The sequence below is a fragment of the Pseudonaja textilis genome, chromosome Z (assembly GCF_049901715.1).
Source record: "Pseudonaja textilis isolate UNSWEBS1 chromosome Z, rPseTex1.2, whole genome shotgun sequence".
In the NCBI taxonomy this organism is placed as follows: Eukaryota; Metazoa; Chordata; class Lepidosauria; order Squamata; family Elapidae; genus Pseudonaja; species Pseudonaja textilis.
Genome location: NC_142008.1, coordinates 755,094 through 776,612, shown reverse-complemented (window position 1 = coordinate 776,612; position 21,519 = coordinate 755,094). Strand labels below are relative to the sequence as shown.

Here is a 21,519-nt window from a genome sequence, read left to right as displayed (position 1 = left end):
ACTCAGTTATGTTTTTCTCATGGACAACATAAGACAAACCAGGATCTTGGGAAATGGAAGTAACCAGTTTGGGAGAGAGCGTGGGGATGGTGCAGAGCCAGTCCCCAGGAGACAGGGAGTTCCAGTCCCGCCTTGGGCATGAAAGCCGGCTGGGTGACTTTGGGCCAATCATCAGGAGACGGGGAGTTCTAGTCCCGCCTTAGGCATGAAAGTCAGTTGGGTGACTTTGGGCCAATCACCAGGTGACAGTGAGTTCTAGTCCCGCCTTAGGCATAAAAGTCGGTTGGGTGACTTTGGGCCAATCACCAGGTGATGGTGAGTTCTAGTCCCGCCTTAGGCATGAAACAAGATGGATGAATGGGCCAATCACCAGGTGACGGTGAGTTCTAGTCCCACCTTAGGCATGAAAGTAAGCTGGGTGACTTTGGGCCAATCACCAGGTGACCGTGAGTTCTAGTCCCAGTCATAAAACCCAGATGCGGGAAGCCCTGTGACAATAAGAGGGCAGGGAAACGTATCGTTTTAGATAATGAAATAAATTCAAAATATGGAAGGCAGAAGGAGGAGCATTCCGGCAGGAGGACCCCAACAAAAACCCGTGGAGGGCCCCGGATCTCACCTTATTGTCCGTGGCGAGGATGACCAGGCAGCAGGCTTCGACGGGCACCACGCCGCTCTCCGAAAGAGAGCCGGAGGTCAGCACTTTGGTGCTTTCGGCGCAAAGGCTTTGGCTGGGGGAGATGCCGGGGTCCTGAGCTGAGGGGGGAAGAAAAAACACAGGCTGTGGGTGGAGGTGCAACGCCCCCCCCACCTTCCTCCTTGGAGTAAGACGTTTCGAGACCCAGCCAGGGAACCACATCAGTGCTAGAAGGGAGGCAGGTTTGGAGAGAGAGAGGGAGGGAGGGATGGAGAAGGAGGGAGGGAGGGAGCGGGAGTGAAAGGAAAGAGAGAGAGGGAGGGAGGAAGGGAGAGGGAAAGAGAGGGGAGGGAAAGAGAGAGGGGGAGAGAGGAAGGGAGAGAGATAGCAGGAGGGAGAGAAAGGGAGGGAGAAGGAGTGAAAGGAAAGACAGGGAGGGAGGGAGAGAGAGGAAGGAAGAGAGATGGAGGGAGGGGGAGGGAGGGAGAGGGAGGGGAGGGACAGAGAGGGTGGGAGGGAGGGAGGGAGGGAGAGAGAGAGGGAGGGAAAGGGAGGGAGGGGGAGGGAGTGTCAGGCTTCAAGATTTCCTCCCTTTGCTTTGCATCTTTCGGCTGCCATAAGTAACGGGGGTGGACGGGGGAGGATTATGGGAGGTGCGCTGGGGGTCTTACAAACAGAACAGTATTAACTGGGGGGATACATCCTTGCTCGGCTTTCTCTTCTAGGCTACGCGCAGCTGCAAACCTTATCTAAGCACGCCAAGGTCACGGGACAGAAGCCTCATCCCCACCTGGAGAGGCCCTCAGGACGACACTCACAACTCTCCATTGGAAGAACCATTTCAACTATTATGGTGGGAACCTTGCCGTCCCTTTGTATACGGGATTTACGCGCCCGTTTTCTCAGTTTCACAATTCCTTTGTTGCTACCCCTGGATTTCCAATAAAAGATATCTCTTCTCTGATTAAAAGAGTCTAAGTATTTCCTTCTTGGATTCTGGATGCAGCACCAGCTGACAGGGAGAGAGAGGGAGGGAAAGGGAGGGGAGGGAGAGGGTGGGAGAGAGAGAGAGGGGAGGGAGAGAGGAGGGAGAGGGGGAGAGAGAGGGTGGGAGAGAGAGAGAGGGAGGGAGAGAGGAAGGGAGGGAGATACAGGGAGAGAGGGAGAGAGAGGGGGGAGAAGAAAAGAGGAAAAGAAAAAGGAAAGGAAGGAAGGAAGGAAGGAAGGAAGGAAGGAAGAAAAAAGATAGAGAAGAAAGAAAAAAAGAAAGAAAAAGGAATGAAAAAGAAAGGAAGGAAGGAAGGAAGGAAGGAAGGAAAAAGATAGAGAAGAAAGAAAAAAAAGAAAGAAAAAGGAATGAAAAAAAGAAAGGAAGGAAGGAAGGAAGGAAGGAAGGAAGATAGAGAAGAAAGAAAAAAAAGAAAGAAAAAGGAATGAAAAAAAGAAAGGAAGGAAGGAAGGAAGGAAGAAAGGAAGGAAGGAAGGAAGGGAGGAGGAGGGACTGTGAGGTCCTTGGTTATTCTGAGCTGGGGATTTCCTTGCAGACACCTCGTGACCCAACCAGGTAACGTCATCCGTGCTAAAAGGGAGTGTGGAGTTTGCTCTCTCTTTATATACAATCCTTTCCCGCAGGGATGACGTTCCCTAGTTGGGTCATGAGACGTCTACCAACCGCCCCCCCCCAGCTCAAGGAGCACCCTGGATTTCACAGTCCTCCCCGTCCGAACCCTGATGATATTGCCTAGTTGGGTAAAAAGACGTCTCCGAGAGAACGAAGCCACCGCCCCCACCAGCCTATTGGTTTGGCCCCCACCCTTTCAGATGCTTAGACACAACATCCTCGACTTATGACCGTTCTTTTCAGGACCGACAATGTTGGGGGACAAAAAGGGGGAGGGGGGGTTGACAGCGGATCCTCACACTTACGACGGTCACATATGTCCCTATCATCAAAATTCAGGGGTCCCGGGGAAAGTATGCCCCTGATCACGGGATCCGAATTAGCCACTCCCAACAGGCCAAATCAGAAGGGGAAGAGCTCGCTTCACTTAATGACTGGCGATCGGCTTAACGATGGCATGGATTCACTTTGCCGTGGCGCGAAGGTCACAAAGCGGGGTGGGGCGGGCTTTGAGCGACCGTTTGGGGGGGGGACCTAGCCACGGAGACGACATCTGACAGGGGTCCTCGACTTTACGACCGCAATGGAGCCCCTCCTCCACTTCCATCGCTAAGCAAGACATGTGCAAAGGTTGCTCCCCCTCCCGTTTTTCCGTCCGTTCTGGCCACCTGCTGGGAAGTCGATTGCCGCGGCCGTTGTGGAGAGACCCGGTCGCTAACCAAGTGGGCTTCCTCAATTGACTTGTCGCGAAAAGAGGACTGCCGTAAAGAATGAGTCGGTCAGGAAGTCTCCCCATTTCGATCACCGGAACGTCCGTTAATTATGGGGGGGGGGGAAACGGAGGACCCGTCCCAAGTCTCTTTTCTCCCGTTTTAACTCTGAACCGTCACTAAGTGAAGCTTAAGTGGGTGGGGCAGAGAGACTATCGGTTGTAGCATTCCCCGGGTCACCCGATTCTCCAAGGAGCAACCTTCCCTAAATGGCCCTCTGCCGAGCCGAGCCGATGGATTCGCTTAACAACCACGTGGCTCACTTTAATGACAGTGATTTGCTTAACGACGGTCACGGTTCACTTAACCAGGAAAAAAAAGAAGGTAACAGAAGCCAATCTCGCCCCCGTTAAAGACACTGTCGGCCTGCAAAGCGTCTCGGATCTGGGGAGTCCTCGACTTAATGAAGATTTATGTCGCAAAGCGAGACAAGAGGCAAAAGGGTGTTGTTCTGCTCCCAGTTTCCGGCCCGTGGGGATTCACTTAATGATGTGTGTGTGTGTGTGTGTGTGTGTGTGAGAAAGCTCCTGAAGCAATCCACTCAGCTGCGGAAAAGTACACCCCCCGCCCCCTCCCCTTTATGGCGGTCGTAAAGCCGAGGACTCGCCGTCCATCCCTTTCCCCCCCCCCGCACCCACTTACCTGTTTTCAACACCACCAGATGGGAGGAATCGTCCCGGATGTACGAGACGGAGGCGATGTCGTGGATGGGCACCCGGAGGATGAGGTCCTCGCCGTCGCGCCACAGCAGCTTGACGTTGTAAGCCGAGACACTGACCACGGCGTCGTGCTCATGAGTCAGCTGGCCGGGAAGCTGGTGAGCCCGCTGTGGGAGGAGAGGAGACAAAGGAAGGAAGGAAGGAAGGAGGGAAGGAGGGAAGGATGGAGGGAAGGAAGGAAGGAAGGAAGGAAGGAAGGAAGGGGTTTTGATTGGCGTTAAATGAATCCTTGGGACGATCAAACCAGAAATATGTCTTGATAGTTTCACTGACAACACAAGGATAGTCCTCGACTTACGACCGCAAGGCAGCCAGGAATCTCTGTGGCAGACATTTGGGGGTGGGGGCTTTGCTCCCTTTCGTGAAGTTTATTGGCGTTAAGTGAATTGCTGCATCTGTTTAGTCACACAGTCGTTAAGTGAATCACAACAGTGGTTCAATCGGTCACACCATTAAGTGAATCAGTCACATCATCATTAAGTGAATCACTGTAGCAGTTCAGTCACATGGTCGTTAAATGAATCACTGCTGCATTTTAAGGAGTCACACTTTCGTTAAGTGAATTATTGGCAGCGGTATGAGTCACACGGGCATTAAGTGAATCATGGCAGCGGTTTAATTAAGCAAACCATCGTTAAGTGAAGCGCTGCTGCGGCTCAGTTACATGGGCGTTAAGTGAATCGTGGCAGCGGTTCAAAGAGTCACACGGTCATTAAGTGAAGCACTGCCACGGTTCACTCAGCCACAGGGGCGTTGTCCGAAGGGGATCTCGTGACACACCCCCACCCACCCCATTACTGTCGTAAAAACGAATCATTTGCCAAGCCTCCGAATTGGGAATCCCTCTCACTGCGGGAGAAACCCCCACGACAGTCGTAAGACTGTGAAACACCAGCCGTAAGTGTGAAAAATGCTCCTAATTTGGAGTGTGTTTTTTTTCCCCAGCGCTGTCGTAAGTCGGAACGGTCATAAATTGAGGACGTACAGGGCCAAAAAGGCTTACCTACCTTTGCGGTGTCGATTAAATGGAGGATCTCGGTGCGGCTGGAGGGATTCAGATATCCGGGAACTGACGTTATTTGGCCCAAATACTGAAAAAAGCAAAAACAAAAAAGATGACAGCGGAAGAGAAAAATGATTTGCTTAGCGACCGTTCGCTGTTACGAAAATGGCCCGGTGGGGGGAGGGGGAAAGAGACTTATGCCAGTTGATCCGAATTCAGACTGACTCGTATTTTACGGCGGTTGCAGCGTTCCCGGGAAGGAGGCGCGGAGTGTTACGCAATCCCTGTTCCAACCTTCCGACGAGCCGATGAGGGAGGAGTCTGGATTCACTTAACGACCAGGTGATTGACTGAACTGCCTCAGGGATTCCCGGCAATGATGGCGGCAAAAGGGAGTCATAAAATAGACAACTGCACACTTGCGTTGTCTCACTTAGCAACGGAAATTTTGCGGTTTTGTGATACGGGACGACCTGTATGGGTGGGGGTGTGGGGGGCGTTCCTGGGTTCGAACCGCACCTTTGCAAATGTTCTACTCCCTTCCACCCTCTCCTCCCCCCCATGGTCATAATTCAAGGACTATCTGTTTGGTCCACCTGGCAGCCCTCCCCCCAATGGTCATGCGGCTCGACCTTCTGGATGGGGTCACTGGGTTGGAGCCGGAGGGTTGGATTAGATGATCTCCAAGAGGTCACTTCTGACTGAAGAGGAGAAGGGAAAGGAAGGAGGAGGAAAAGGGGAAAGAAGAGAAAGATGAAAAAGAGGAGGAGGAGGAGGAAAAGAAGGGAGGAGGAGAAGGGAAAAGGAGGAAGAGGAGAGGGGAGAAGGGAGAGGAGAAGGAGGAGAAGGGAGAAGGAGGAAGAGAAGGGAAAAGGAGGAGGAGGAAAAGGGGAAAGAAGAGGAAGATGAAAAAAGAGGAGGAGGAGGAAAAGAATGGAGGAGGAGAAGGGAGAAGGAGGAGGAGAGGGGAAAAGGGAGAGGAGAAGGGAGAAGGAAAAAGGAGGAGAAGGAGAACGGAGGAGGAGGAGGAGAAGAAGGGAGAAAGGAAAAGGGAGGAGAAGGAGAAGGGAGAAGGAGGAAGAGAAGGGAAAAGGAGGAGGAGGAGAGGGGAGAAGGGAGAGGAGAAGGGAGAAGGAAAAAGGAGCAGGAGGAGGAGAAGGGAGAAGGGAAAAAGAGGAGGAGGAGAAGGGAGAAGGAAAAAGGAGAAGGAGAGGGGAGAAGGGAGAAGGAGGAGGAGAAGGGAGAAGGAAAAAGGAGCAGGAGGAGGAGAAGGGAGAAGGGAAAAAGAGGAGGAGGAGAAGGGAGAAGGAAAAAGGAGAAGGAGAGGGGAGAAGGGAGAAGGAGGAGGAGAAGGGAGAAGGAAAAAGGAGAAGAAGGGATAAGGAACGAAGAGGAAGCGGGGGAGAAGGGAGGAAGAGGGGAGAAAGGACAAGAAGGAATAGGGAGAGAAGGATCTCCTGCTTCAACAGGGAGTCAGACTAGAAGACCTCCAAGGTCCCTTCCACACCCTGCAAACCCCTTCCAAAGTCCTTCGCTCAAGGGGAGGGCTTCCTTACCTTCACTTCCTTCTCGATGTAGTCATTCAACAGGACGTCCGGCTCAAAGCGATCCGGTAAGGCCAACGGGACCGTGTGCAGCGCCCGCCGCTCGGTGACTTTCTCCTGGGCTTTCTTGTCCCGCCCCTTCTCCCCTTTCAGGAAGACCCTCTTGAAGGGGGACACAATCCCAGGCTGCCGAATAAAGAAAGTGGGGGGAAGAGAGGGTTGCCGATGTTTGAGGAAATCAAGAATGCGGGGTTTCGAACAGAATTGGGGGAAGACGGGTCAGGGAGATGTTCGTGCGAGACGACGGGACAATCCCGAGTCCTTACCTCGCTTTCCATCGTTATCCTTCAAATAGTGGAACTACCTAAAAATGTCCGCCGTTGGCTGTCGCACCCGAGAGGGACCTTCGACAGCCAGATAAAAGTTGTGCATTTGCCGAAAGGGCTGACTGACAACTGTGAGAGCCGGATGCAGACAAACCACAACTTCCTTCGACGGATGAAGCTGGTGAGCGTAACTACCAGCTGTCAACAAGCAAAATATATATATATATATATATCCCCAAATACACCCGCAGCTGGAGAGGCGTGACCAGCTCACCTTTTGGGGGAGGGTTGGGGGGCTCAAACGTTTGCAAAACCCGTGTATCGTACGGGGGTCCAAAGGAGAGGACAAATGTCTCACCAAGATCACAGGGACTGACCACGGATTTAAACGTGACAGAACGAGAATCCCGACATGTTCAAAATTGTTTCTGAAGGAAGGTGTTTATGCAACACTTGCAGGCATGCCACTGTTTTAACAACACTCCATCCAACACAACACACACCAACACACTCAGAGCAGACATCGAACGAATTGCGTAGACTTCAGCCAAGCCACGAGATCGTTTTAATTTCCAACGGGGAAAGAGAAATAATCAAGAGGTGTGTGGAAAGGTCAACAACACGGTGAGTCTTCAACTTACGAGTCAACTGAGCCCAACATTGAAGTCACTAAGTAAGACATTCATTAAGTGAGCTTGGGCGCTTTTTACTCCTTTTTTGGCCATGGTTCTTAAAAGAGAATCCCTGCAGTTGTTAAGTTAGCTGACATGGTTGTGAAGCGAATCTGTATTTCCCTGTGGATTTTACTTGTAGGAAAGTTAAAAATGTAATGGGACACTTGGCGACTGACTCGTATTTATGATGGTCACAGCGTCTCAAGGTCAAGTGGATCCTCTTTTGCAACATTTAGAGAAGCAAAGTCAAACTCAGGGGGAAGGCCATCTGAGCTGGCTGGGGGATTCTGGGAGTTGAAGTCCAGGAAATGCTGGCTGGGGATTCTGGGAGTTGAAGTCGGGGGAGGGGCTCCATTGCAGTCGTAAGATGAGGGTTACCTGTTATTTTGGGAGAGGCGCAGCCAAATTTGGAAACTTCGACACATCAAGAAAAAGACAAGCAAGAATTCCTCGCTTGAAGACAAGAAGAGGTCAGCTGAATGGCTGTCTGTCCATCCCACGTTTAATTTTTTTTAAAAGACACTGTCTACGGTCCAGAGACCAACGGACATGCAGAACGAAGAAAGGTTTTCAAGCAAAGATTTTAAATTTCTCCAGGCGGAGGGAGGGAGGGAAAGAGGCTCAGCCCCACTTTACAACGCCTGAAGGCCACATAATCTCCTGGCCTGAAGAGGCACCAAGAGCAGGCGGACTTCCTCAAGGAGAATGGCAACTTCGAATGACGTTCAACGCTTCCACAGACAGAGGTTGCATTCGCATATAGAAGGCAGGGGTTCAAAGAGAGGAGGAGGAGGAGGAGGGGGGGGACGGATGGACGGACTGTGGGGTCCTTGGTGCTCTCTGAGCTGTGGTTTTCTTGCAAACGTCTCATGACCCAACTGGGGAACGTCATCAATGCTAGAAGGGAAGGAGTTTGCAGGGAGGAGGAGAGGAGAGGGAGAGAAGGAGAAGGGGAGAGAGGGGAAAAGAAGAAAGGAAAGGAAAGGAAGAAGGAAACAGAAGAAAAGAAAAAGGAGAGAAAGAAAGAAGAGGAGGAGGAGGAAGGACTGGGAGGGGGATCCTTGGTGCTCTCTTGGGGGTTTCCTTGCAGATGTTTCATAACCCAACTAAGGAATGGCATCAGTGCTAGAAGGAAGTGGGGTTTATGGAGAGGAGGAGGAGGAGGAGGAGGAGGAGGAGGAGGAGGAGGAGGAGGAGGAGGAAATAGACAAAGAGGAAGAAGGAGAAGGCAGAGGAGAGGAGGTTATCAAAACGATGCCTCCTTTAGCCACAGAAATGTCAGGCTCCACTGCGGTCATTAATTCGAGGATTCCCTGGAACAGAAAGGACAGTGAGCTAAAACATTGGAAATTATATATATTCTGTCTTCTTCGTTGAAAATCCAGTTATTTGTGATCCACAGGCCAACACAAAAAAAACCTACACAACCCCCAACGTCGCAAAGGACAACTTCAATGCCGCAAGGGACGCTTGACCGAAAAATGAAAATCCAAAAATAAAAAAAATGAATGAGGGCTCGGCAATCGGGAAGTGTCCCAGGGGCTCATTTGAAAATCAAGGCCAAATTGAAAGACAAATTCTATCCGGAGAAGTTTCTGGGATCAGATGACCTACAAGATCCTGTCCGAATCTGTAAATCTGATTTATGTTGAGAAACATTTGTGTGTGTGTGTGTGTGTGTGTGTGTGTGTGTGTGTAGGGGTGAATGTTGAATTTTGGTGAATTTGTCTTGTTGGTGAATTTTGTATTTTGGGGGAATTTGGGGGGAGTAAATTTGAATTTGGGGGAATTTTAGGGGTGGGTGTGAACTTTTTATTTTAGTGAATATTTTGGGGGCAAAATTTGAAGTTTTGCGCAATTCCTCCCCGATCACTGTCATACATATATTAAAAAACATTGCCAGGATCCCCTTTGCAAATTTTCACTTCGAATAAGCCGAGCGTCAAAATGTCCTAGGAAAGGCAAATGTGTTGCTTTATTTGTGGGTCCACCACAATAGACTGACAGGAAGCTTGAAGAAGCTATCTGCCTGCCTGTCTATATCTATCCATTCATCTATCGTTTCTATCCCTAACCTATATATCCATATCTATCCATATTCCTCTATCCAGCCAGCCAGCCATCTATAAAATCTACACCTACCTATGTCTCTCTAATCTAGATCTATCATCTATCTAATCTATCTCTAATCTAGCCATCTCTAATCTATACCTATCTCTCTCTATAGAGCTATCTCTAATCTATAATCAATCTATCTCTCTAATCCACATCTATTTAATCTATCACTAATCCATGCATCTCTATCTATCCATCTCTATCTATCTAGCTCTAATCTATATTGATCCATCCATCTCTTTCTCTTCTTTCTCTTCTAGTTTTTGAAAGAAGACACTACAATATTTTAGATTTTCTGAGGTTGAGATCGGTCTAGTTCTGAGTTATTTCTCAAAATAATAGAAATAAACATATTCTAGACTTTCCAACCACAACAGATGCTTCCCAAAAATGACCGTACCAGCATCATGTCAATCAACGTCCAATGCCCGGCAACCGACTCAAAGTTACAACGGTTGCAACATCCCGCAATCTCTTTTTCTGCGACCTTCTGAAGGGCAAAGTCCATGGAGGAAGAGCTTGATTCACTTACTAACTTTAACAGTGGCATGGATTTGCCGAACCCGTGTGGGAGGAAAAGTCGTAAAGCAGGGTAAGGTTCACTTAACGATGGTCTCGATTGGCCACAGAAGTGGGAGCCAAGCCCCTGCGGCACAAAGCAGAGCCCACTCCCAAAATAAACCCTACCCGGAGGCCAGCAGAAGAGGGGGGGGGGCGCAGAATGAGAATGAGAGAGACAGAGAAGAGAATGAGACAGCAGAAGAAAGAAAGAAAAAGAGGAAGAGAGAGGGAGAAAGAGAGAGAGAGAGAAAGTCAAAGAAACAGAATGAGAGAAACAGGGAGAGAGAATGAAAGAATGAGGGAGAAAAACAGAGATAAAGAGGGAAAGAGACAAAAAGAACGAATGAGACAACAAGGGGGAGAGAGAAATAAAGAAACAGAAGGAGAGAGTGAGGGAGTGAGAAAGAAAGAGAACTCTCTAGTGGATCACCATTTGGGGTGATGGGCTCTGTAGTCCAAAGCCAGTGAGGATTGACTCAATCACAATTTGGGCGGATGGGCTCTGTTGTCCGAAGTCGTTGTGGATAGACTCTCTACCTAGCGGATCACCATTTGGGAGGATGGGCTCCATAGTCCAAAGCCATTCTAGTCTCGTGGATCGCCCTTTTGGAAGATGGGCTCTGTAGTCCAAAGTCTTTGAGAATAGGCTCTCTAGCTAGAGGATCACAATTTGGGAAGATGGGCTCTGTAGTCCAAAGCCATTGACGACAGACTCTCTAGTCGAGTGGATCGCCCTTTTGAAAGATGGGCTCTGTAGTCCGAAGACACCGCCTTCGGGGGGGGGTGTTCTTCCCCCTCCACTCCCGACAAATAAGCCCCTCCCCCATGAACAAGCCCCTCCCCTTCGCCCAGAAGCCACGCCCCTCTCACCTTTTTGCCCCTCTTGCCTTCCTCCTCCATGTCTCAGGTGGGGCCCGGAGGCATCTTCCCCGCCGGGCTCCCCTCGGCTTTCACTGCCCCGCCATCGCCGCCTTTGGGGGGATCCCCAGAGGCTTCAAGCCGAGAGCGAGAAAGCTCCGCCGCCGCTCCGGCTCCAACTTTTCAATCCTACCGCCATCTTGGGCGTCGGCGGCGTTTCCCGGCGTGCCCCGCGCGCCCCTTCCCTTCCCTTCTCTCTCCTTCACATTCGGCATGGGGAGGACTGACGTCAGTCCTCCCCGGAGGAGACGAGAGGAAGGCGGAACCGGCTTGGTCGGACGCCCCGAGGAGCATGAACGGAAGACTTAATCACGACCAGGCGAAAATAGACCGATGAAAATAAGAGAAAGGTTCCGGTGTAGTATAGAAATATATTCTAAAGATATAGATCTATGAAATAATAGAAAGGTTCCGGAATAGTATAAACATTATTAAAGGAGAATTCAAGGATCTTCAAACTTGGCAAGTTTAAGACTTGTGGACTTCAACTCCCAGAATTTCTGAGCTAACATGATGCATCCGAACACATAGAGCTATGAAACAATAGAAAAGTTCCAAGACTATAAATATTTATCCGATACATAGATCTATGAATTAATAGAAAGATTCCGGGTAGCATAACATTCAACCGACGATAGATCTATGAAATTTTAGAAAACATCCGGTGGCATAGACCTCTTTATTCAACAACAGGAATTAAATCTATAGTAGCTCCTCAGAGGACATTAATATTTAGAGTTATAGCAAATAATATAATAAGGAAAATGACTTTGCTAAAATTATTGTTGTGTTGCTACTGTTATTTTTACTCTTGTTGTTTTCGGTTATTTTATTATTATCTTGTCTGTTCTCTATGAAGTGCAACTTCAGACCGGAAGTAATAAGTCCGTCCTCCCCCTCTTGGTCCCACCACTTGGAGGCCGAATCCCGATCGTGACAGGTTGGATGCCTGGTTCAATCCTCCAAGGCGGGGAAAAAAAAAAAAACTACATGCTCATTGAGGGCGCCAAGGAAACCCGGAAATGGTAAGGTTCTCTTGAACCCGCCCTCTCCAATCGTTGATTTGGTTGGACGCCTGAGTCATGCGCCTGAGGACGAGAGGGGGGAAAACCCTATAAGGCTCCTTGGGGGTGGGGCGGGGCGTGTTGGCCTCGCCCCTTCGAGCCGTGATTGGTCAATAGACGGGACTGGTTCTAATGCGAGCGCGGGAGGAAAAGCTGGAAGCCCATTGAGCGCGAGACGGTCACGAGCGCAGAAGGGGCGGAGCGAGGGAAGGTCTCGCCGAGGGAAGAAGACATGGCGAGAGGAGGCAGGCGGAAGGCCTACAATCATGGATCCGCCTCCATCCGAAGCGAAGAAGAGCGTTGGAGGCTGCCGGCCTCGGTGCGGCCAAGCGGGTGAGTTTCTGGCGGGATCGCGGGAAGGGACTCTTGACGCCGGACTCCATAATCCGCAGCAGACCACGCGGCGCCGTTGCCCGGGCTTGGGACTTCTCTTCGGGTTTCTTGGAGCTTCTCTAGACCGAGGCGGATGGCCACGTGGCCTGGAAGAGAAAGAGAGAGACGGAGAACTCACTGAGGACTTGCGACTTCATCGTCTCGGTTAAAAAGGAAGCTTATAGGCAGAAGGTTAGGAAGCCACTCGTGGAACGGGTAGATCGGTGTCTATCTTAATCCACGGATCTTCGAACCTGGCAAGTTTGAGACTTGTGGACTTCAACTCCCAGAACTCCTGAGCTAACATGACTGGAGGAGGAGGAATTCTGGGAGTTGAAGTCCACAACTCTTAAAGCTGTCGAGTTCGAAGACCGCTGCTCTAATCCATCCATCCACATGTAATTATCTATCCATCTATACCTCTCTTATCTAATTAACCAACCATCTATTTCAGTCTAACATCCATCTATATCCCTGTCTAATCTACCAATTTACCTAATCCATCGGTTGATTTATATTATCTATTCAACTATATCTATCCATATCTGTATCTAATCTATTGCACCCAATATCTCTTATCTATCATTTACCTAATCTATTCATCCATTCATCTATATTATCTATCCATCTATATATGTATACCGTCCAATACCTTATCTATTATCTAATCTTACCCATACATCATCTATCCTTATCTAATGTATTCATTCATCTACCCTGTTTCTCACAAAATAAGGCCGGGCCTTATTTTTTTTTATTTTTTTTTTTTTGACCCCTGAAAAACCGGCTAGGCCGTCTTTTGGGGGGTGACTTAATTTCCCCCCCACCCCTGCATCCTCGGGTGGGCAGGCAGCAACAGCTTGGATGTTCGGGAGAACTTCTGCCACCGTTGCTTTCCCTTCTCCCTTGCTGCCGCGGCCTTAAAGCAACGCTGTGGCACTTGGCACAGCCACGTGCGGCCAGCCAGGGCTCCTCCCTGCAACCGGAGCCCTGCGGAAACACTTGGTTTCAGGCGCTCCTGTTGCCGCCTTCCCTTTGCCTTCGAAGGTAAAGCCAATTATTTTTAAAAACGACACCTTACTACAACAAAGCCTCCCCTGCCCGAGAGGGCAGCCCAACCCCACGTGGGGAGGCGAATCTCCCGGGGCCGCAGCGCAGGATTGGCCCACATCAGGAGAAGCGCCCAGCCACCATCCCTGCCTGGCGCCGGGCAGAGCGCGAAGAGTTTCACCTGGGGTGCCCAGCGCAGCTGACAGACGGGCCCTCCTTCCTGGCGGCAGAGCTCTCACCAAGGCAGCGAGTGCCTCCCCACCGGACCCTCTGCTCATCCCGCCAGGGCCGCGCCGGAGCCGTGCGGGCTGGGCAGAGCCAGGAAAATGAGCGCATGTGTTTTCCTGGCTCTGCCCAGCCCGCACAGCTCCGGCGCAGCCCTGGTGGGAAGGAGGGCCCATCTGTCAGCTGTGCTGGGTGCCCCAGGTGAAGCTCTTCGCCCTCTGCCCAGCGCCAGGCAGGGATGGTGGCTTTGGCTTTGTTGTAGTACGGTGTCATTTTTTAAAATAATTGGCTTTACCTTCGAAGGCAAAGGGCAGGCGGCGACAGGAGCGCCTGAAGCCAAGTGTCTCCGCAGGGCTCTGGTTGCAGGGAGGAGCCCTGACTGGCCGCACGTGGCTGCGCCAAACACCATGGCGTTGCTGTAACACCGCGGCAGCAAGGGAGAAGGAAAAGGAACGGCGGCGGAAGGTCTCCCGATATGAAGTGACCCACCAACACAGGCCGTACCATATCCGGGCATGCAATAAAAGTACTTCCTAACGGCAAGCCCCCCCCACATTCCCCCCTCCATTTTGCATGTTTAATATGGGCCTTAATTTGAGGGGAGGGGCTTAATTTGGTTTTATGCCAATAAAACATGGTGGGGCTTCCTATTGGTGGAGGCCGTTTTGGAGAAACATGGTATATTATCTGTATATCTAATCTATCTATCGCACTCGATATCTATCTTACCTATCTCTTTTATAATCGATTCATCCATCTATCAATTTCTGTTTTATGTAATCCATCCATCTGTGTCTCCATCCATATCTGTATCTGTTCTATATTCATCATCTCTCTATATATTTTATTTAATATTTGCATTTAATCTATTGATATAGAGATACGTGTAGATACAAATATATTTTCCTCCTCCTCATATCTTTTATCTTCTATGTATACAAAAGCGAAATACCACCCACGCATCATCATAAAATCTCCAGAACCGTCAAGCCTACAAACTTGAAATTTGAAAGGATTTTTCGAAATGATCATCGGATCATTAGTATTTCCTTAGTATTTCTTCTACAGCAATTAACACGCTCTGATGCTAAGGAGTTCGACTCCCCCTCCCCACCTGAAAAGAAATCTGTCCCAAATGCAAAACACAAGCAGAGGAGAAGAGTTTCAGTTTCACAGCAGCCGCAAGCAGCTTTAGTACAGAATAGTTGAGCTAAGCCACGCCCAGGCTCCTTGCTGTCTCCTTGCTCACACAGCAAATATTACATCAGTTTCCAAACAGCCCTCAATTCTCTCACACACTGACAGGGCGCTAGCCAGATGAATACCAATGGATGCTGGTAGGCAAAGGCAGAATTTTATTTTCCTCCCCAAAAACTAAGCCCGACCACATAGTTTCGTAGCAAAACACAGGTATCCAGCTAGTATATGGATATTTCTATACACCTATTGATAGATATTACCGGTAGATATTATGCATACTGATAGATATTATGCATGCGTGCATGCACACATACATGTCATATCCATTGGTATCTATCATGCACATTTTACATCCGTTTATGCACATACGTAGACAGCGCATAGTGTGGTAATGTTGTGTTCTTTTTCCCATTTGTGTACAGGGACCCCTTGGCTTCACCAAACACCATTGGTACCCGAATTTATGTCGCCGAGCCCATCGGTCACTTAAATGAGCCGCACCTAATTTTTGACCTAGATGATGTTAAGTGAATCGTGCGAACCCAGCTTTGTCTATTGGAAGGTCGTAAACGGGGATTGCGGGATGCCGTAACAGTTTTGCTGAGCCCTCGAATTTGGACTACGGGACGCCACACGACCGTTGTAAGTGCGAGGAACTCCTCACAAGCCGCTTGGCTCCAGGGCCTTTCTAACTTCCAATGGACGCTAAATGAATGTTAAAGTCAAAGAGTAGCTGTAATTTTACCTGAACTGGTTCTTTTCGGGGGAGCTTTTAGAACAAACTTGACAATAATGCCGCAAATTATGCCGCCGCAGGGTGTGCATTGCAAACCACAACCCTTGGCGAACAAAATTCGCATTTGTGGGTCTTTCTCTGCCTTTTTCTCGGGTTGTCTTCCTTAATGTTTGGGACAATTGGATTTTTCTAAGAGTTGCTGCACTGGGGAGTAGGATTCGCATCCGCGTTGGAAGCTGTCGCAACAACGCAAACCTTCCAGCGTGACTGGGTCTTGCCGATGACCCTGATCATTCCTGTTGCGTTTGCAAAAACAACCCCGGGACGGTTTGAGGCCTCCCCCTGTCCTCTTTCAGGGAGAGGTTATAGAAATCCCGGACAAGAGATAGTCCTCGCCTTACGACTGAATTCCTGTCGCTAAGCGAGACACGATTCCTCCCATCCTTTTTTGTGACTGTTCCTGCTGCGGTCACTAAGCGAATCCATGAAGTTGTAAGAAGTTAGGCTTTGCCATTAACTCAGGTGACACTTCCCCCCCAAGGATACAGGGACTGTCGTAAATATGAGTCAGTTGCCAAGTGTCTGGGTTTGGATCAGATGACCCTGGGAAACTGACCGTCGTAAATACGAGCCACTTGCTGCAGTGGTTGTGCGGAAAATGGTCGCAAGCCCAGTTTTGCGTTGCCGTTGCAGCAGCTGATTTGTTTTTATGATGGTCACTAAACGAGGACTAATGTCATTCACCCCAGAATTATTTCTTCCTTATAACTGGAGTTCTCTCTCTCCCGTCTAGGAGAATCTAACCGTCTCTCGTCACCATGGTGCTTGTCCCGTTGGAGGTGACGAAGAGGATACCAATTACCATCATCCCTGGCCCTTCTAGTCCTTCCTCAGGTAAGGCCCAGTGGGATTGGGGGGCTGGGGGTTCGAAAACATTGATCCCTAATTTTGCCCAACATTTTAAATTGACCTTATTGGGTAGTCCCTGACTTACAACCTACGTGGAGCCTGGAATTATGCTCGCAAGCGGGGTTGGGGGAGTGATGTGCTACCGGTTCACCCTGGTTTGACCGAACCGGTTGCTGGTTTTATGGCCAGTCCGGCGAACTGGTAAATCTCACCCTTGGCTGGCCCCGCCCATCCCAGGTAAGTACCTGGCCTTCAGGGAGGTCAAAAAACAGTCCCACCCCTGGTCGTAAGTCGAGGCATCATGTCACCAGATCTGATCTTTCTCTTCTTTTTTTTTTGTAGGCGACCATCGTGGCGCAAAAAATATGTCAGAACAGTCTTGATTTTTTTTCCTCGTAGGCAGCTCGTTTTTCTAAACGTACTTTCTATGCACATGTGGAGGCAGCCTTCAAATTGGGCTAAATACCTGTACGCTGTATTTACATAAATAACACAGGCATAGGATACAGGTGGGTCTCGGTTTACATCAATAAACATCCGTAGAGTATCCGCAATTTGCAGTCTAGCGACTGCTGGACCTTACAACGGGCCCTGGTGGGCGGTGGGACGACATGGCAACGATCTTGGCTGTAAGGGCCACTCGCTCAGCGTCGTTGGGAATTGGCTTTCTCTGAAGTTGCGTTTGTCACTTGAGGATGGTTAGGTTGGACAAGCCAGCTTTCACGGTTTGGCTCTGTATGTCACCCGTGATCGCAGGCAAAACGTTTTGCTCCTGCTTAGTAAACCTTAGGTAAGTGTTTTGTCGGACGGCAGGCAGGTGGGTGGACTCCAACTCCCAGAATCCCCCAGCCGGCATGCTGTAAGAGGGGAGGACCTCAACCAGACATGCCTTTCTCGGGCTCAAGTCCGCCTTCTCTAATTTTATTTTTGCTTGGAAACAGGAACATGACAAACCCTGAAAACATGTACAAAAACGTCGCTTCCTTCCGTTTGCACAGATGTTTTGACCATGTTTCACGACAGAAGTGAAACTTTCCGGACCCAAAATAATAATACGGAAGGGGTAGGGGAAATCTCGCCTGGTAGATAGTTTTAAAAGTGAAGGTTTTTATATATATATATATATGCACGTGCACACACGCACACACAGGTACAAATATATATAATATATAGTTAATCATATTTGTGTTAAATTGTCCTTGAATAATTTGGTGTACGATGGGGGGAAAGTGACGATGCGTCATTAGGACTGGAAACCACAATCGGTGTAGCGGGTGAAATCTTGGCCTAGAAACGGGGAGTTCCGGCCCCTCCTTAGGGATGAAAGCCAGACTTTGGGGTGGGGGCTTTAGGCCAGAGCCCAGCCTACCTGGCAGGATTGTTGTGGGGAAAAGGGCGGAGGCTTACTGCATACCTTCCTCATCTTGAGTAAAAGGCAGAGCTCCGCATAGTAAAGGCAGAGTTAAAAACAGACGCGAATAAACGTGGATTTACACGTTCCTCGCTCTCGTCCCCTAGGACTCTCGGGCTGGGGGCCTCGGTGCCCATCATCCACACCCGTGCCTCTCGCCCGAAGAGGAAGCAAGTCCGTGGCCGTCGCGCCCACTGGCCTCCGTTCTGAGTCACTTGCAGGAGGCCGTCGAGAGGGAGGAAGTTTGCGGTCATCCGACAACGGAAGGTTTCTTGGGGAAAAAAAAAAAGAAAGGATGATGAAGACCATGCTTCCCTTCCGGCCCCCTGGAGGTTGGGGGGCGGGTAGGATGGGTTTTGCTGCTCCTTCAAGCGGGGGCTTTCTGGAAGGAGGTGAAAGTCACTGGGTGCCTCTCCCTTTCTCCCCCACCAAACAGGATGGCAGAATAAAGCTGGAAGGGACCTTGCAGGTCATCTAGTCCAACCCCCTGCTCGACCGGGAGAGCCTTTAAAGTATAGCACAGTTGGAAAGGGATCTGAGAGGTTATCCAGTCCATCCCCCACTCAAGCAGGAGACCCTTACGGTGTCACACGCTTACCAGAGGTGGAAGGGACCTTGGAGGCCATCTAGTCCAACCCCGCTGCTCAGACAGGAGACTGTTGCAGAGTCACACAAGTTGGGAGGGACCTTAGAGGTCATCTAGTCTAACCCCCACTCGAGCAGGAGACCCTTACAGAATCACATTAACAGAGATGGAGGTCATCTAGTCCAACTCCCCCAAAAAAAAAAAAACTCAGGAGACCCTGATAGCAAGGGACCTGGGAGGTCATTTAGTCCAACCCCTGCTCATGCTGGAGGCCCTGGACCGTTTCTGGCAGGGACCATTTTCTGAAGAATAAATGATTCCCCGCCTGAGCCTGCACTGCCTGCCTTCCCTTCCCAGGATCGGCAAAAAGAACCAACCGGCTAGTCCTCAGTTTTACGACCATGCCGTAGCTCCAAAATTTTCGCAGCTCGGTTAGACTTGAGTTTTGGTCCATTTTGCGACCTTCCCGTTAAGTGAACCACCGCTGTTCAGCGAGTCACCTGGTGGCTAAGCGAATCCAGCTTCCTGCCCGTTGAGCCGGTCGCAAAAGGGGATCGCAGTGACCATCATAAATTGGGAGTCGTTGGCCAAGTCTCTGAATTTGTGGATGCTGCAACCGTCGTAAGAGTGAAAAAACGGTCAACTCACTTTTTGAGCGCCCTTGTAACTTGTTCAGAGATAATCCTCGACTTAATGATTCCTTGATGGGGCCAAATCCGGCATCCCATCATTTCACTCTGGATTGTAAATAGAAGTTGTCCTTCTCTTAACAATTGAAGCTATAACGGAACCGGAAGAAAGACGTAGAGGTCGTCTAGTCCAGCCCCCTGCTCAAGCAAGAGGCCCTTACAGAATCATACTAGCAGAGGGGCGCAGGACCCTGGAGGCCATCTAGTCCAACCCACCCACTCCAAAAAGGAGACCCTTACAGATTCATAGAATAATGCAAGGGACCACCTCGGAGGTCATCTAGTCCAACCCCCTGCTCAAGCAGGTGGCCCTTAGAGAAAAACACAGTTGGAAGGGGCCTCGGAGGTCATCTAGTCCAACCCCCTGCAGGAGGCCCTTACAGAACCATAACGGGATTAGAAGGGATCTTAGAGGTCATCTCCAGCCCCAAGTGTTTGGAACATCTTGGTAATCTGTCCAGTAACCAACTCCAGAAGGATTTGTTTAATTTAGAAGTTAATTTCTTTGTGTTGGGGGGTTCGGTTATTTCCAGTTGTGCATCTGGGGGTGCTTCAGTCGGTTGAGGCTCCCCCTTCAAAGCCTCCGTACCCCGTGTGTTCCGGCTGCCGGTTAGCTCCCCTCCCGGAGCCTGAGAAAGGAAATGACATTGGCCCCACTGCAAAAGCCAAACCTCACAAGTTGTGGCAAAACACTCGGGAGGAAGAGGGGCGGGGCTTGTCTTTGAGGCCCAGGCTCAGAGTTGGAGGTCTGGAAATAAACTGGATGCCCGTCAAAGACAAGATTTATAACCCGGTAGAACTGGGCGGGGGGGCTTCTCTGAGCTGGGAGGGGCCTGTCAACTAAATTATTTCAATGGTCTTTTTAGAGCTGCCAACAGAAAGGAAGGTGGGGGAGTGTTTGGAAGAGCAGTGTGGCAGCTTGGAAACCGAAAGTGCATTCCATGAGTAGTTTTTTTTTCAGAGATAGTAACTAGGTGACTGAAGACTCTGCCGCGCAAAATTCTAATTGGAGCAATATGATTGATGACTCTGGGCTATGGACTTGTCCCATTGGAGAATATGAATTACGATATACCCATGAGGTGGGGGAAACCAGGGCCAATGGTGACAAGGAACGATGTGCCTCGGAGTTGGCTATACCCAGGCGCTGCCAGACATGTAAACTCCCAATAAAGCCTTTTGAAGTTTGGCTCAAGATTCATGATTTCATTGGGGTAACCGCCGGAAACCTGACAGGGTGTTTTTTTTGCAGACGTCTTGTGACCCAAGTAGGGAACATCAGTGCTGGAAGGGAATGTGGACTCTAGAAAGGAGGAGGAGGAGGAGATTACTGTCATGTCCTTGGGGCTCTCTGAGCTGGGTGGTTTCCTTGCAGACGTCTCATGACCCAACTAGGGAACCGCATCAATGATCCTATGGAAAGGAGCGCAGAAAGGAGGAGGAAGTGGAGATGCTGCACAACAACACCCCAAGATTACACAAATGCCAAACTTGGGGGGGGGGGGGTTGTGTGTTTGTGTGGAAGTGGTTGTGAGGGAAAGATGTGCTCTCTTAAGACCTGCCAACAATGGAGGAAGCGATGGAGTCTGTTCTTATTGGGTTGTGGTAGGATGCCGCACCCTCCTACTACAGTGCGGGAAACCTGGTTGTGGGTTCCGTCTCATGGCGTTGAGCTTCCTGTCCCACCTGACTTAAGTTCCTCCATCTTGAAGCCACGATGCAGAGGAAGCCAAGGAGACATTTCAGATGGGTGTCTGGGTTCCGATGGACGCCCTAATTAATTCATGAGCCTCGAGCCAAGTTTAGAAAGAAATGCAATTATTTATTAGGAGCAACATGTCGAAGCACTTTCCCTGGCTGTAGTAGAAAGCACACCTCTCCCGCTGGCTCTAGGAATCTGGGATACAATCTGGAGAAAGGTAGGCGTGGAACGTGCGTCTTCCATCAGTTCACCACCACCACCCTGCCTATGGCAACTCAAGAGCAGGCTAGGAATGCTTTATGAGTTGACTGGGACTTTCCATCTTTCGGACTTGACGTCCATCGTTCAAGGAAAAATCTTTTCATCCAACTTCCAAATTTACAATGGGTGGAAACAGGCCATAGTTGAGGTCTGGAGCAAATCAGAAGCGACTGAGCCACGGAAGTCACATTCCTGGACCTCTTCATAGCTTCACTGTCTCTGGAGGACATGAGATGCCTTCTCTGGTGGCCTTCTCTGAAGTTCTCCAACTTCTCTAGGGTTTAGGTTCTCTGCGGAGGATTTTGGGACCCTCTCGTCCAGAAAGATCCATCCATCCTGTAAGATCTATTCTGTTGAGGACATTAGATCTTATAAGATTCATTCTCTGGAGGACATTCTCTGGTGGTCTCCTGTCAGGTTCTCAAA

General features: G+C 49.8%; 1 protein-coding gene, 1 long non-coding RNA gene and 1 other non-coding gene across 4 annotated transcripts in view; 2 read left to right on the top strand and 1 right to left on the bottom strand.

Annotated features, from left to right (window-relative positions):
• Positions 1–11,063, bottom strand: part of CCM2 (CCM2 scaffold protein) — an 11,436-nt gene extending 373 nt beyond the window's left edge. Inside the window, exons 1-5 of the mRNA XM_087917122.1 lie at positions 10,841–11,063; positions 6,307–6,480; positions 4,755–4,838; positions 3,671–3,854; positions 620–756 (exon numbers count right to left, since the gene is read on the bottom strand). Of these exons, the coding sequence (XP_087773248.1) occupies positions 620–756; positions 3,671–3,854; positions 4,755–4,838; positions 6,307–6,480; positions 10,841–10,870 (609 nt within the window). The 5' untranslated portion in view covers positions 10,871–11,063. The remainder of the gene's footprint in view (positions 1–619; positions 757–3,670; positions 3,855–4,754; positions 4,839–6,306; positions 6,481–10,840) is intronic.
• Positions 11,064–12,139: 1,076 nt separating this feature from the next.
• On the top strand, positions 12,140–18,549 carry LOC113449961 (uncharacterized). 2 transcript variants are annotated; one of them, XR_015740289.1, is made up of 5 exons: positions 12,140–12,285; positions 15,222–15,441; positions 16,329–16,429; positions 16,787–16,953; positions 17,963–18,549. It is a non-coding gene; the product is annotated as an uncharacterized LOC113449961 (long non-coding RNA). The 2 variants fall into 2 exon arrangements; XR_003375876.2 differs by lacking the exon at positions 17,963–18,549 and having other exon boundaries at positions 12,148–12,285; positions 16,787–16,991.
• Positions 15,783–15,919, top strand: LOC113449963 (small nucleolar RNA SNORA9). Its single transcript, XR_003375878.1, has one exon. It is a non-coding gene; the product is annotated as a small nucleolar RNA SNORA9 (small nucleolar RNA).
• Positions 18,550–21,519: the final 2,970 nt, after the last annotated feature.